This window comes from Leucopleurus acutus, assembly GCF_964270905.1.
Source record: "Leucopleurus acutus genome assembly, chromosome: 7".
Lineage (NCBI taxonomy): Eukaryota > Metazoa > Chordata > Mammalia > Artiodactyla > Delphinidae > Leucopleurus > Leucopleurus acutus.
In genome coordinates this window covers 113654939-113669749 of record NC_139150.1, presented here as the reverse complement: position 1 = coordinate 113669749, position 14811 = coordinate 113654939, and the positions used below count along the sequence as shown (strand labels likewise).

Here is a 14811-nt window from a genome sequence, read left to right as displayed (position 1 = left end):
GAAGAGGAGACGGGGACAGGAGGGGTGCGTCCACAAGCCGAGGACAGCGGGGTGTGCCGGGAGCCCCCAGAAGCCAGCGGAGGCCACAGCTCTGCCGACACCGGGATTTCAGACTCTGGCCCCAGAACTTCTGTTGTTCTCAACCACCGGCCGGGGGTGCTTCGTTACAGCGACCACAGGAAACTAATACACGTTCAACAAACCTCTCCTGTGTGTGTCCTATGGGCCAGGCACCACAAAGGTTCTTAAGAGTCACGGGTGAACCAAACTCAGCAATCCTGGCCCCGGGCCCCGCGTGGAGCCTCGGGCCCTCCGGGTCTGCGTTCCTGTGAAGAAACGGAGCCCAAGGCTTCCCTGGTGGCGCAGTGGTTGGGAGTCCGCCTGCCGACGCAGGGGACACAGGTTTGTGCCCCGGTACGGGAAGATCCCACATGCCGCGGAGCGGCTGGGCCCGTGAGCCATGGCCGCTGAGCCTGCGCGTCCGGAGCCTGTGCTCCACAGCGGGAGAGGCCACAACAGTGAGAGGCCCGCGTGCTGGGGGGGGGGGGGGGGGGGACGCAGCCCAGAGCAGCCGAGCAGCGGCCAACACAACCCGGACCTCCACACCTCCCAGTGTGCCAGCCACACCGGGGAAGAGCTGGGCCCACCTACCTCCATGGCACGGGGGCCACCTGCCCCTTTTCATCAGAACAAAACAGGCACCAGGGACGGTGAGGTGAAAGGAGCCCCGCTAGTTACACTGAGGAAAGCTTCCAGGGCCGCAGCAGCGCGAGGACGAGGGGGACACGGTTAAGGGGGCGAAGCAGGGAGCAGACAGGCCTGGGGTGGTGGCCAGCTCCATCCTGACAGCGGGGGGCCTTGCACGAGTTTCTAGGCCTTTCCAGCCACCCTTCCCTCATCCATAAAACGAGGATACCTTCCTGACCAGCAACGAGAGCAGACGGGAAGCTCTGAGAGAGACGCCATTTCAGAGAAAACCTCAAATTGCAGAATAGCACGTATAACACGATCCTATTTCTATTCAGTTTTTTCCTGGGGGGGAAAACACACAAAAAAACCTCTGCACAGGGCTCACCTCTGGAGATTAGGGACAGGCAGATGAGAAGCCTTGATTTTCCCCTTTACATCCTTCTCTACCACAAATTTCTTACTATGAGCACATATTACCTTTAAGTTTTTTAATGGAGAGAAAAACAGTACACAGTCATTTAAAAAGCATGGAGCATGGTAATTCAGTGAGTTGTACACTCACAATTCGTGCACTCTTCCGTAGGTATAGTATACCTCAATAAACAGGTGTTTTCTTTTTAACGAGGTAGGTGGATGTGCTGAGCCATGACAAGATTTCCCAGATACATTCTAGTCATCAGATATGCAGAGTACGGAATCCCACTTATGTCAGGAATCAAAACAACCAGATGCATACACATATAAACACATAAGAAGAGACACAGAAGGACACACATTATACTTCCAAAGTGGCGAACGTTTTTACAGCCAGAATGTTTTTAGGAACTCATTTTGCAATTTACATTTTGAACATTTTTTAAATAACAATACTCCTTAGCTGCGGAGGGTTGTCTGAGATTTACACGGTAACAGTCACAAGATACAAATGTGACACAAAGAAAACTCATTCAGCATTTTCCTGTTGTACACAGGCTCCCTGCCCATCCCAGCCCTGAGCCTCGATGCAGGCCTGACTCAGGAACAAGGGAGCGGTCAGGGTTGAGGTGGACAGGAGGGCTGAGCAGGGGTCAAGGATGACACGATGAATAAATACGAAGAGGTCAAGTCAAGAATGTCTGCAACACAGTGTTTGGCAAAAACAAACACCTTTTTCTATTCAGACTCGGCCACTGGGAAACATCAAAACCTCTCCCTCGGTCCAAACCACTACCTGGAAGTCTTGCTTCCTGGGTCCAGGAGGGATGGTCCCCGCTGGGCCCTGACAGCCACCCCCTGGCCAGGGGAAGCGGGTCCTGCCCACTCTCACCCACCTCCTCCACGACCCTCATCACAGGCCCGATCCTGTATCTCACCGCACAGTTCGGGGCCTCACCACCTGCTGCCTTGCTTGCTGTTTCTTGCGTGCTCGACCGCGGCCCCGCCCCACGGCGTTAGCCCCTCCCCCCTCCCCCCATTCCCCGCCTTCCTCCGGCTCCTGGACCCCGCCAGTCCAGCCGGCCAGGCTCCACCAGTGGGGCTGGCAGGGGCTGAAGGTCCACTCGAGGTGACTCAGCACCCAAGGGCGCAGAGGCCTGACCCCGCCCTCCCACAGGCCTGTAGGCCCAGCCCTGCCAGCGCGCAGGGGACCAAGGGGACCGAAGCCACGCGGGGCTGACCCGCAGGAGCCCATCCACGGGCGGCACTGGGGCTCCACAGGCCGGCCGACTGAACAACAGGCGTTTATCTCATCATTCTGGAGGCTGCGCGCCTGAGACCGAGGTGTCGACGGGGCTGGCTACCCCCGAGGCCTCTCTCCTCGACGTGCAGAGTGGCCGTGTTCCCACAGCGTCTCCCCTCTACCCGGCTCTGCGTCCTGATCTCCTCTTAGGAGGACGCCAGACTGTGGATTAGGACGCACACGCGTAAGCTGCCTTCACCTTAAGCACCTCTTCGAAGGTGCCACTCCTGAGCGCAGCCTCACACTGAAGACCTGGGGGCCAGGACTTCAACCTATGAGCCTGGGGGGACACGTTTCGTCCCCTAACAGTCAGCTGCAGGGAGAGAGCGCGCTGGCACTATGGAGAAATGAAAGCAGCAGGGAGGAAAGCTCCCCTGTGCCCCTCTTCTTTCCCGTCCCCCAGGCCTCTGAGGCACGCTCCAGGCATGTCCTGAGCCCGATGGCCATCTCCGTCCCAAGGACCCTTCCTTCCGGCCCCAAGGGCAGGGCACCGACCAGTATGGCCAGGCGGTCCTGGGTGGCTCCCGGCCCAGCGCTGCACCAGAGGCCTCCTCTTAGGTCACGAGCCCCTCCCTCACTTTGTTCTCACTCACTGTCCTTGTTTCTTCCTGGGAGCTCTGCCTCATCCGGCCGTAGGCCAGGACCTCTGGAATACTCTGCCCCTTTCCCCGCCAACCCCTCTCAACTAATTAATACCATTTCACCCTTAAGACCTCAGTTCAAATGCCTCGGCCTGAAGAAGCCTTTGAAGACACACAGACAGACACACACGCACACAAGGGCGCGCACACGCACGCACTAAACCAGGCCCTCGCCTATCATCTCCCCAGCTCCCAGCCTAACACTTAGCACCTGTAATGACCTACCTGTACTGTTATCATGCTATTACAGGTGTGTCTCTCCCACCAGACACACAGGTTCATAAGCAGAATCTGCGTCTGGTTTGCCCAGCACTATCTATCCAGCAGCTAGGGCAGTGCCTGGTACCTAGTAAGTGCTTGATAAATATTTGCTAGATAAAGGAAAGAATACAAGTGCAAGTCAGTGTAAATCAGGGGTCATGTGATCAGTGTTTGCTGAATATGCTCGCTCTGAGGGAGCGGCGGTGTGAAATCATTAAGTATCAGCTCCTAGACAGACAGATACACGCACAGGTATTAGACCTGGAACCAGTGGAGCCACAGCTAGAAAGCAGAAATTTATTCCATTAGGTCACAATTCTATAGGGATTAATCAAACATGTCCACATCGAACTCTGTACATACTTATATATATAAAATCCACCTTCTGCAGGTATTTTTCAGCCCATGGAAGCAAGTATCTGCAGCCACCCGCTCCCTGCACCTCGTCCCACTGGTCCACTTTGGCGCCAAACCAGCAGGGATTCTTTACTTGGCGTAAAGAGCTGGTGGTTTCCAGTGGTGACGCCGACCCAACACTCTTCCATTTCTTCCTTCCTATGAGGCAGGAAACACTAAAATTCTGGGAACAAGATGTGTGTCACACGTTGGAAATGTTCGTATCTGCTGATAACACCCAGTCTCCCTGAGGTACACGCATGAGGAAGCCACATGGCCACGATCTAACGGAACGCGGAACATAACCAATAACCAAACAGCACATCCCACGTGGTATCAGCACTGGCTTCCACCACACGTGGGAACAGGCTCTCACACCGCCGGGTCGAGTCAGAAGAGCTGAGGATCTAGGATTTATGATGTCTTTCACCCAGGGGACACTTCAGGGGCTGGCTGACAACTCCATGGGTCTCACTTTTAAAAGAAGCATTTTCTAGTTTGGGATTCGCAGATGCAAACTATTACATATAGAATGGATAAACAACAAGGTCCTACTGTAGAGCACAGGGAACTAATTCAATATCCTGGGATAAACCATAATGGAAAAGAATCTGAAAAAGCATGTATATATATATATATATGTATGTATAACTGAATCACTTTGCTGTACACCTGAAACTAACACAACATTGTAAATCAACCATACTTCGATAAAATAAATTTTAAAAATAAAATAAAGTAAAAACTAAGAGGAGCGTTTTCTGAAATGTATATATGTTTCAGGTCCTTGGGCTGTTTGTGTAGCCCTGGTTGTTTTGAATATTTCAAAGTAGAAGGTACCAGTAATTGCTAATGAGAAATTATTTTAGACTTGGGGGGAAAAGAAGTGCTTTTGACAAGAATTACAGCATCTGCATCAACCCACATTACTGAATAATTTTGTCTGTTCATTGTCTTGTCCTCCACTCTCTGTGCCCCTCGCCGCCCCAAAGTAACAGACACGATCATCTCCTGCTTTTACTGGCCTCAACTACTTTATCCAAATTATAAGGCTCAAGCTCAACTGAGCTTCTTGGCAAGTAATTTTTCTCAGGCCAAAGAAGAAACATAAAGTAAATCAGGAAAATCATATCAGCCAGAAAAATAATACTGACATCATCAAAATCATAGAATAATGTACCTAAGAAATGTGAAGCTCAACCTTGGGAGATTAGCGGTTCAAATAAATGAACATTCCAACATCACACTGTCAGTTTCCACATCAGAAAGAAAACTTAAAATCCAAAGGACACTGAGCTGAATGCTTGAGCCCTCTTCTTAAATTCCTTTTTATCAGTAATCAAACATTCACCACATTCCTCACAACAGGTAAGGCAACGTGTCAACAGCTGAGACACTTCTATTCACAGCCAGAAGCTGGGCCTCTCCAGTCTAATTAACAAGGAAACAAAATCCCTCCAAGGAAGCAAATCTACCCCCTAATTAAGCGAAGCAGACCTAGGTCGGGTGTCTCAGAAACGATGGTTCTGAGGTTGAAATATTCATGAGGCCACAGATACTAATCGTGTAAACTCCATTAAAAGAAGGCAATCTAAGAAAACGCTGTAAGCAGACCAATTTCAAAACTAGGGGGCTTCAAATAAGCAAAGAAAACCTCCAGAACCCAAAGTTCTCACTAACTTTAAAAAAAAAAAATTAAATATGACCCAAAAGAAACCTGAGAGCCTGGGGATAAAACTGTTTTCCAGCAATTAAAACACTTTGCGTACTCTGCATCTAGTGATGTAAATACATCATTTGTAAAAGATAAACTTGAGAAGAAAGGAAAGGAATGGTTAGAAGGTAGTCATTCCCTACAGCTCCCAGAGGGCCACATCTGTGAATTTACACTGGTTAATGCCATCCCAAAGGGTTATTCCTACCTCACATGAAAAAAGTCAGTTTTGAGTGTTTACAACGAATATTTGAAAAAAGAATTCTCATCCAGATTAACTGTTCTTTAAAAATGGATTCTCTCAGTTTGGCCAATTATCAAGATTGTTTCTTCCGACAAAATTGAAACTGCTTTAATTATCGAATGTCCACAACTACTTTTCAGGTTTACAAAAATGAGAAAAGCATGCCTTCACGGGGTGCCGTCACCGGCAACATAATTTACATTTCTTCAAAATACCTTACCTTCTAGAAATTTCAGTCGTGGTAACTGCCCAGATATTTCGCCTCACTTCAAATTATTTCAGCCCAAACCCAAAACCCAAGAAAAATCTTTCTGATGGAAACATTTCGTTTCACTCCCTATAAAACCCAACATAAAGCTACATCCTCTGCTGTCTTAGCATGGCTCTCAATGACGTTTTGTTGCTACAGCAACAAAACTCTGCTACCTGTGGCCATGATTTGTTAAGAACTCCTCCAACCAGAAAATTCTGTGCTGTGCATTCATAAAACCAACAGAATGGCTCCAAGCCACTTAAAAATTAAAGCTCGATGTCCTACTTGTGATCTACCCACACACATATTTATAACATGTCTACATACACGCGCACATACAAACATACTCATGGCTCTCCCAACGCCATCAAAAAGGTAAAACCGCACCAAATTTCCATTTTAAACTCGGCATAAAAAACTTCTGTATTTTAGATTTCATTGAATAATTGCTACTGTTTCCCAAGATTTATCTTAAAACGTAATAGAGGCCCACAATCTGGGAGAGAATTTTAAAAACAAGAAAAATTATTTATATCCAATCTCATTCCTCCTATCTGTTCCAGTAACGTGACTCCTTTAGCCATGAGCTGATTTAGAAAACATCCAAAGACTAAAGAACACACACCGGCCATCAGTACCGTCACCCACCGCACTGCCTCTTCAGGCTACTCACCCTCACCGGGGGGCTCCAGGCTTGCGCCCGAGGCTGCTGTCCACCCTGGGGGCAAGGTGGATCTTTCGAGCTACAATTGGCCACAGCGCTGCTCTGAGCCCTCGAGGCGTTGGTGCAGTTGGTGCCACTGCCCCCCGCAGGGCCGGGTTTCCAAGGCCTCTGCTTGATGCCATCCAGCAGTCTGACCAGCAGGATGTTGCTTGGAAGCTGCTCCACGCCCGCGCCAACCAGAGTCCGGCACTCGGGGCATCTGAGTTCGTTGCGGGAACCGACGATGCCCAGCAGACACCGTTTGCAGAACGTGTGCTGACAAGGCAGGACCCTGGCAGAGACGTCAAGCCGCTCCAGACACACGGGACACTCCAGAAGGTCCAGAAGGGCCGACTCATCCATCTTCCTCTAGTTCACCAAGGGAGACGCTCCACGCGACCCTGAGAGTGGCTCATGTAACATCCATGTCAGACGCTGCTCTGGGGGCACCGGGGCAGAGGAAGAAACGACAGAAAAGTGTGATCGTCTGGGGGAAAGGTGCAGAGGAGAGCCAGGAACCAAAAAGCACACAAAAGTACTGCCTCTGAAGAGCGTAGCCTTGCTCTGGAACATGGGGCCTGAACTCCAGCGTCAAAATAGGCTTTCTAAGCAATTCAAAATAAGTCCGTAAAGGTATCTAGTTCAGCGTGCAGAAAGAGCTACCAAGTACTATTCAGGACTCTTCCCATAAATAGGATTTATGAAACGTAATAAGAACATAATTTCTTCGGCTCTCAAAGTGAAATCTGCTGCCTTAGTAAACTCAACTCACCTGAGAAGGTGAACGTGGCAAATGAACGTTTCCTCCACCTGAAATTCCTTTTCAATCCCAAGTTCCCAGTATTTAAGCCACTCTGGTGGTTAAGAAACCGCACCTCATGTGATTTCTGTGGCACATGGTCCCAATATTAAATACATATGTTTCTTCGCTGCTCTTAAAAATAGAACTGTTTAATCCTGCCCAACCAAAACGAGACGAAGGTTCACAATTCTAAACAACACACTAAAGACGGTCCTGAAAGCAGCTCAAATGTAACAGCACCCATCAGGGCAGCGGTTACCAAACTCAGAAACGATTTCTGAACGGCCTGTGTTAATCCCATTCAGAAAATCTGGCAAAATTATCACCCAAAGAATTTGAGAATGGAATGCTGGACTGAGAACCGAGGGCTTAATATGAAAATGGGGCCATTCAGGAAAAGAGCGTTCAAACCAGAGCCTGCACCGCTCTCCCCTACCCCCAGTTCAGTGCGGACGTGTCCAGGGGAACCGGGTGGCGTTGTGGAGGTCGGCAGGAACTGCTGCCCCTGACGGCGGGGCGGGGTCAGACCGCCCCTCTGCTCGCCGCAGGTACTGCGGGCCCGCGTGGACGCCGGTCCAGGTGCCTGGCCGTCGGTGTAGACGCGCCCGCAGCCAGGGGCGGGGGCCGCCCGCGCAGACACGCCGGGGCTGGTGCCGGGAGCCGCCCGCGCAGACACCCCGGGGCTGGTGCCGGGAGCCGCCCGCGTAGACGCCCGCCGGGGCTGGTGCAGGGGGCCGTCCGCCTAGACCCCGGGACAGGGCCGGCAGGGCCGGGTGGGTCCCCCCGCCGCCTGGCCGCCGCCCCGCGCCCACGGGAAGTTTCGGGAGCTCAGGACCGCCCGCAGCCAGCGTCGCCAGGTCCTCCTGCCGCGCGACCGGGCGCGCGCCGCCGCCGCAGTGACCCGGGCCGGGCCGGGCCGCCCAGCTCCGCTCTAACCCGGCCCCGGGGGGCGGGGGCCCGGGGACTCGGGGCCGGGGGCAGGTCCTACCTCCGCGCGGCGCCCTCTTTGTCCGCACGCCCCGCGCTCTCCCGCTCACCGGCCTCAGACGCCGCGGCCGCACCGAGCTCCGCTCGCTGCCTGCGCGCTCCCGCCGCCGCCTGCCGGGCCCGAGGGAGGAGGAGGGGAGGGGCGAGGAGGGAGGGGCAAGGAGGGAGGGGATGGGAGGGGCGAGGAGGGAGGGGAGGGGAGGGGAGGGGAAAGAAGGGGGAGGGGAAAGGAGGGGAGGGGAGGGGAGGGGGAGGAGCAGAGACTGAGCAGGAGGAGGACGGGCTGGGGAGACCGGCCGCCCGCCTCCCGCGCCCGGGCGCTGCCGGGGTCCAGGGTAGGTCCCGGGGGCACGGGGGAGGGGACCTGAGAGGCCGCCGCCGAGGCTGGGAGCGCGGCCGAGTGGGGACGCGCTGCCCGCATAGGAGCGGGTGCCACCAGGTACCCCGGACACAGACCCGGGCGCGAGCCTCGGGACCCGGCCCGGGACCCGGAAGGCGGGGTCGACGGGACGCCCGGCCCGGAGGCCCGTCCTACCCGCCCGGGACCCGGGGGTCAGCCTGGCCCGGGGCCCGTGTGGCCCGAGCCAGCCCCGCGGCCTCTGGGGGGCCCCCGCACACACCTGTAAAGCCAGGCACACACCTGTAAACCGAAAGGTCCTTTGGAAAAACACGTTGTCCACAGGTTTGGGGGTTTGTTTCTCAGCCTCAGTTTAGAGGTAAAACAAGTTAAAAATTTGTCATTGATCTCAAAATTGTCATTTTATTTGCATTTGCCATCCACATAACAAAAAGTTTTCCCAAATACCCTCCTCAAAGGTGTGCAGAAAATAAGGAGAAAGGGTGAGAGATACGCCTTTTCGAGAAACCAATGGCCGACCTCTAACCAGCCTGACCATTTGAAGGGAGTTTATGAGCGTCTAGTCTCCAGCCAGGGCCACAGCGAAACCAGTGCAGACAAAGGAGAATCACCTGAGTAAGGACCCGCTGTGACACTACAGCTATCTCTCCCTCACTGTGTGCAGTCACCTGCTCAACGCTGGAGATGCGGTCATCTAGTCCCCACTGCAACTCTGTCCATCTTCCCTCTTTAGCTTTGTGCTAATGGATGAATATGTGCACAGCCCTACTGTATGAGTACCAGAAAGGATAGCCCACTTCCCCTCCATTAGAAGTGAGCAAATACATATAGAGAGAATGGATAAACAACAAGGTCCTACTGTATAGCACAGAGAATTATATTCAATATCCTGTGATAAACCAGAATGGAAAGGAATATGAAAAAAGAATATATATGTATAACTGAATCACTTTGCTGTACAGGAGAATTAACACCACGTTGTACATCAACTATACTCCAATTTAAAAACATTGATTAAAAAAAGAAGTGAGCAAATACACATGCATTTGAGTTGAGAAAGACAAAGGAAGAAATGATCAGAATAGAGCATTTTTAATCCAGTAATCCACCAACAAGTCACTCTGAAAGTGACTGCTTAGCCCATAAACCTCTGCACCTGCAACTGCGCTCCTGAAGGAGAGGCTGCTTGGAAGGTCACGGTCAGTAAACAGATAAACATTAAACAGATAACCATTATTCTATGCCATTTACACTTATTAAAACCAAAACTCAGATAGGTTCACTCATCACAGTAAGCCACATTGGACCAAGACTCAGCCTCATGTCTGGATTCCAAGTCCAGTTTTCTCCCCACCATCCCAAGGACCTCTTTCACAGGTCACCTCAAGCAAACCTGAATGCTCTTTGTGTCCTCCAAGGGAAAGCTGACAGTTAACCACGTAATGACTCTGGAGACCAAGGGACAATTTTACTTTATTTTGGTCTTATTTTGGTTGCTTGTTTGTATGTAGAGAAGAGTACACAAGGTCCTGGGTGGAATGGTCCAGCTTTTGAAACTCCGGACCAGAAAAAGCCTAGTCGCGCACCCATTATCAAAGACCTGGAGACTGCGTCCAGGGTTCCAGGATGGAAGAAGCTCTGACGAATGTCACCTGGGACGTGGCTCAGTTCTTTCAACATCCCCGCTGCTCATTCACTCTATTTTTTAGAATGCAACTCTTTGATTAGCTTTAATTACTCCAACTGTACAGTGAAGTTTTAGGCAAATTACTTGAACTTCTTGAGTCATCTCTCCTCTGTCAAATGGTGAAAAAAAATCATACCTTTCTTAGACTGTTGTTGAGGATTCTATGAGACAGTGCACTTGTTCTTTGTAACCTGTACATCTCTTTTAAAGGAAGGTATCATCATTATCTTTATCAGCCAAGAATTACCTGGGAAAAGTTATACTGGGCCAAATCCTTTCTTCCCAGGGTCTTTAAAAAGTTTTCAACAACACTAATAACTGCAGAATACTGCCGAGAGAATACTACAGCCGAAGGGAGAGTTGGAGAAAGAAAAACATGTTCACCTGACCATTTCTGGGAACTGAACCTGAAGGAAAGAATGTATACATGATATATTCATGGCCCCTGTGACTTTGAGCAGATACATGAAAAATAAACACACCCTGACATGATAATGGTAGCTTGGATTTATACAGTTCTTGTCCAACCAAGACTTCAAAGTGCTTCCCTAAACGCTATCTCATTTATCTTCTCAGCAACCCTCTGAAGCGGTGAAGACAGATATAATCATCGCCATGTTGCAGACGGGAAATAATGAGGTGTCGAGAAGTTATTGCTCGTAGTGATGACGTTCTGACACAAATCAGACTTTTCAGTTCCCAGTCCAGAGTGCTTTTTGGTAAGCTCTGGTACCGTGCCTGCACATACGTATACGTACGTGTGTCTGATGATCAGCTACCTTCAAAACTAATTCCTCCTCCAACCCTCCTACACTGTTGGTGGGAATGTAAAATGGTGTAGCCGCTGTGGCAAACAGTATGGAGGTTTCTCAAAACACTAAAAATAGAACTACCATATGACCCAGCAATTCCATGCCTGGGTATTTATCAAAAAAAAAAATGGTAAAAATGAAAACCCTAATTAGAAAAGGTCCATGCACCCCAATGTTCATAGCAGCACTATTTACAATAGCCAAGACATGGAGGCAACCTAAGTGTCCACTGACAGACGAATGGATAAAGAGAATGTGATATATATATATGTGAGATATATATATATATAATGGAATATTAATATAATATATTATAACATATATTATACATTGTATATAATGGAATATTAATCTAATATTATATATTACAATATATAGAGAAATATATATATAATGGAATATTACTCAGCCATAAAAAGAATGAAATAATGCCATCTGCAGCAACATGGATGGACTTGGAGAGCATTATGCTAAGTGAAATAAGTCAGACAAAGACAAATACTGCATGATATCACTTATATGTGGAATCTAAAAAATACAACAAACTAGTGGATATAATGAAAAAGAAACAGACTCGCTGACACAGAGAACAAACTAGTGGTTACCCGTGGGGAGAGTGAAGCAGAGAGAGGCAAGACAGGGGTAGGGGATTAAGAGGTACAAACTATTAGGTATAAAATAAGCTGCAAGGATACCTTGTACAACACAGGGAATATACCCAGTATTTTATAATAACTATAAATGGAGTATAACCTTTAAAAACTGTGAATCACTATATTGTACACCTGTAACTTATATGTTGCACATCAACTATACTTCAATAAAAATATTAGAAGCCTCAACTTATAACCAGCCTTCTTTAAAATTAAAATGAATGAAAATGCAATGATGTGTGATGAGAAACATTAAAAAGGCATAAACTAATTCTTCCAACATAAATACATTAAGAAATCAAGAATTGTGCACCATTAGTTACCACCTCAGAAAGTTAAGCAAAAGAAAGTTATAAAACATTTATGTTTCAGTAATTCCACAAGAACCTAATAACCAAAGAGACACTTTGGAAAGCATCCAGGTGAGGCAAAGCTGTACTTGACCTGTTTATTATTACTGTGTTAACAATTCTTATCTATGTTTATTGATATTTAATGACAAATTGAAAAACCTACATAACTTTTTCAACAACAAATATTTGTGCAATTTCCCAGCAATTGCACACTTGATTTTAAGTTTTGTGGTTAAACAAAAAGCTCGTAGGGACTTCCCTGGTGGTCCAGTGGTTAAGAATCCTCTTTCCAATGCAGGGGACACGGGTTCGATCACTGGTCCGGGAATTAAGATCCCACATGCCGTGGGGCAACTAAGCTCCTGTGCCACAAATACTGAGCACTTGAGCCACAACTAGAGAGAAGCCCGCACGCCACAATGAAAGATCCCGTGTGCCACAACTAAGATCCGATGCAGCCAAAAATAAACAAATATTTAAAAAAAGAAAAGCTTGTAAGACGTATTTGTTAAAAGTAACTTGATTTGATTCATAATAAATATTTATTACAGAAAAAAAAAACTAATTCCAAAAAAAAAAAAATAAGGGCTTCCCTGGTGGCGCAGTAGTTGAGAGTCCACCTGCCGATGCAGGGGACACGGGTTCGTGCCCCGGTCCGGGAAGATCCCACGTGCCACGGAGCGGCTGGGCCTGTGAGTCATGGCCGCTGAGCCTGCGCGTCCGGAGCCTGTGCTCCGCAACGGGAGAGGCCACAACAGTGACAGGCCCGCGTACCACAAAAAAAAGAAAGAACAACTAATTCCTCGTCCAGTTGCCACAATATTGGTAAATAGCAGCACGATTTATTTATCCAGCGTTTAAACCAGGAACCCAGGGGTCACCGTGATTTCTCCCTTTTCCTCTCCACCGCTCTCCATCAACAAGTCTGCCTGCTACACCCCCAGATATATTTCAGTTTCTACCCACTTACTTTGTCATCTCTGCCCGTTTCTTTCAGCTGTCACCGACCTTGGCCTCTGCCCCTCCTCACCAGCCTCTCTGCCTCCAATCCTGCCTTCACAGCCTGCCCTGGATATAGTGACATTCAGAGGAAGCTGCAAAATGTGCACAACATCACGTCAGCGCCTCGCTGAAAACTCCTCAGTTGCTTCCCATCACACTTGGAGTAAACCTCAGACACCTTTCACGTCTGACAAGTCCCCACGTCACCCGGTCCCTGGGCTAGCAAGTTCTGTACCACGTCAACCCCGTTATCTGTATAGTACTTTTCACAGGCTAAGCTTTCATTCCTTTCTTATTGCCTATCTCCCTCACCTGAACACAAGCTCCCTGAAGAGGACCGGGGCTGTCTTCGTCACCATGGGATCCTTGACAGCAACTCATAGTGGCGGCCGGAGGATAATTCTCAACTACGAGTGAATCGAGTAAGGGATTGTATGTACTGCCATCCCAAAGCTACAAATTCGCTTACTACTTCACGGCCCTATGGATGGGAAATCAGGCAGACAGTGCTCCAAATTCCACTGAGTGGTTCTTATCATCGATCGGTCAATACATTTTTAGGTAGAAAATGAGGACAGGTGATTCTTCTTCTTATGTTTCACAGGGAAGCTGCAGAAGTAGCCAAATGCCAGCTATGTAACCCAGAACATAAATGTGATGCTGGTTTATCTTTGTTCTGGGTCTCAGCTCATGGTGTCACCATTGACTTAGTTCCCCGAGGAGGCAAGAAAAGGGAGCGCTGTCTTCACTCCTCCCCACACCTCCCATCCAGACAGGTGATCCAGAGATCGTCAGAAGGGGTTCCCAGATCTGTCCCTTCCTCCCAATCATTATTTCAGGTCTGTTGATCTCCTATCCGGGCAATAACTACCTTCCCTGATTACTTGATTCTGGATGGACCACTAGAGTCAGGGCTCCCCCATCTACTAACAGGGTGTCCCCAGGCAAGTTTCTGTGCCTGCGTCCCCCGGAAAAGGGGGCATAATACTCCTCCCTACCTCAAGGTTTTTGTGGCAGTATTACATAAGGTAGTAAAAATACAGTGCTTGGAACTATGCCCAACACATGGTAAGTGCTTCATAACTGATAGCTAATATTGTTCTTTTCTTTAGAACCTGCATTCAACCCTGGATCTACTACCTGTTAACTGAGCAACTTTGCAAAGTTCTTTAATTTTCTGAGTTTCGACTTCTGTATCTGTAACAAATGGATATGATGCCATCCTTTGAAAGTTTGTTGCAAAAAAAATATTGATGACAAAACTGGTTGAAAAACCTAGCACAGCACATTTCTAGCACGTTGTGAGGACTCAGAATTTTGTTCCCTGCTTCTTTTTCTGTGTATCTGTTTGCATCTGTTCCATATAATGATGGAGCAGATTAGATTATCTCTAAGGTTCTTTCCAGCATTAAACATTTATCTCCATCCTAATTGCATAAAGGACATCTAAGGGCAGTGGAATCCCCATGGAAAAAGGCAAGTGGTCCTGGGGCACTGGAGTTGTCAGGAAACAGGGCTCTTAGCAGCTCAAGGGAGGC

The 14811-nt window shown here is 48.8% G+C and overlaps 1 protein-coding gene across 1 annotated transcript in view; it reads right to left on the bottom strand.

The window, feature by feature from the left end:
- SH3RF1 (SH3 domain containing ring finger 1) overlaps positions 1–8515 on the bottom strand; it is a 161322-nt gene extending 152807 nt beyond the window's left edge. The window contains exons 1-2 of the mRNA XM_082843563.1: positions 8410–8515; positions 6590–7059 (exon numbers count right to left, since the gene is read on the bottom strand). Coding sequence (XP_082699689.1) covers positions 6590–6982 — 393 coding nt within the window. The 5' untranslated portion in view covers positions 6983–7059; positions 8410–8515. The remainder of the gene's footprint in view (positions 1–6589; positions 7060–8409) is intronic.
- Between the last annotated feature and the right edge of the window lie 6296 nt (positions 8516–14811).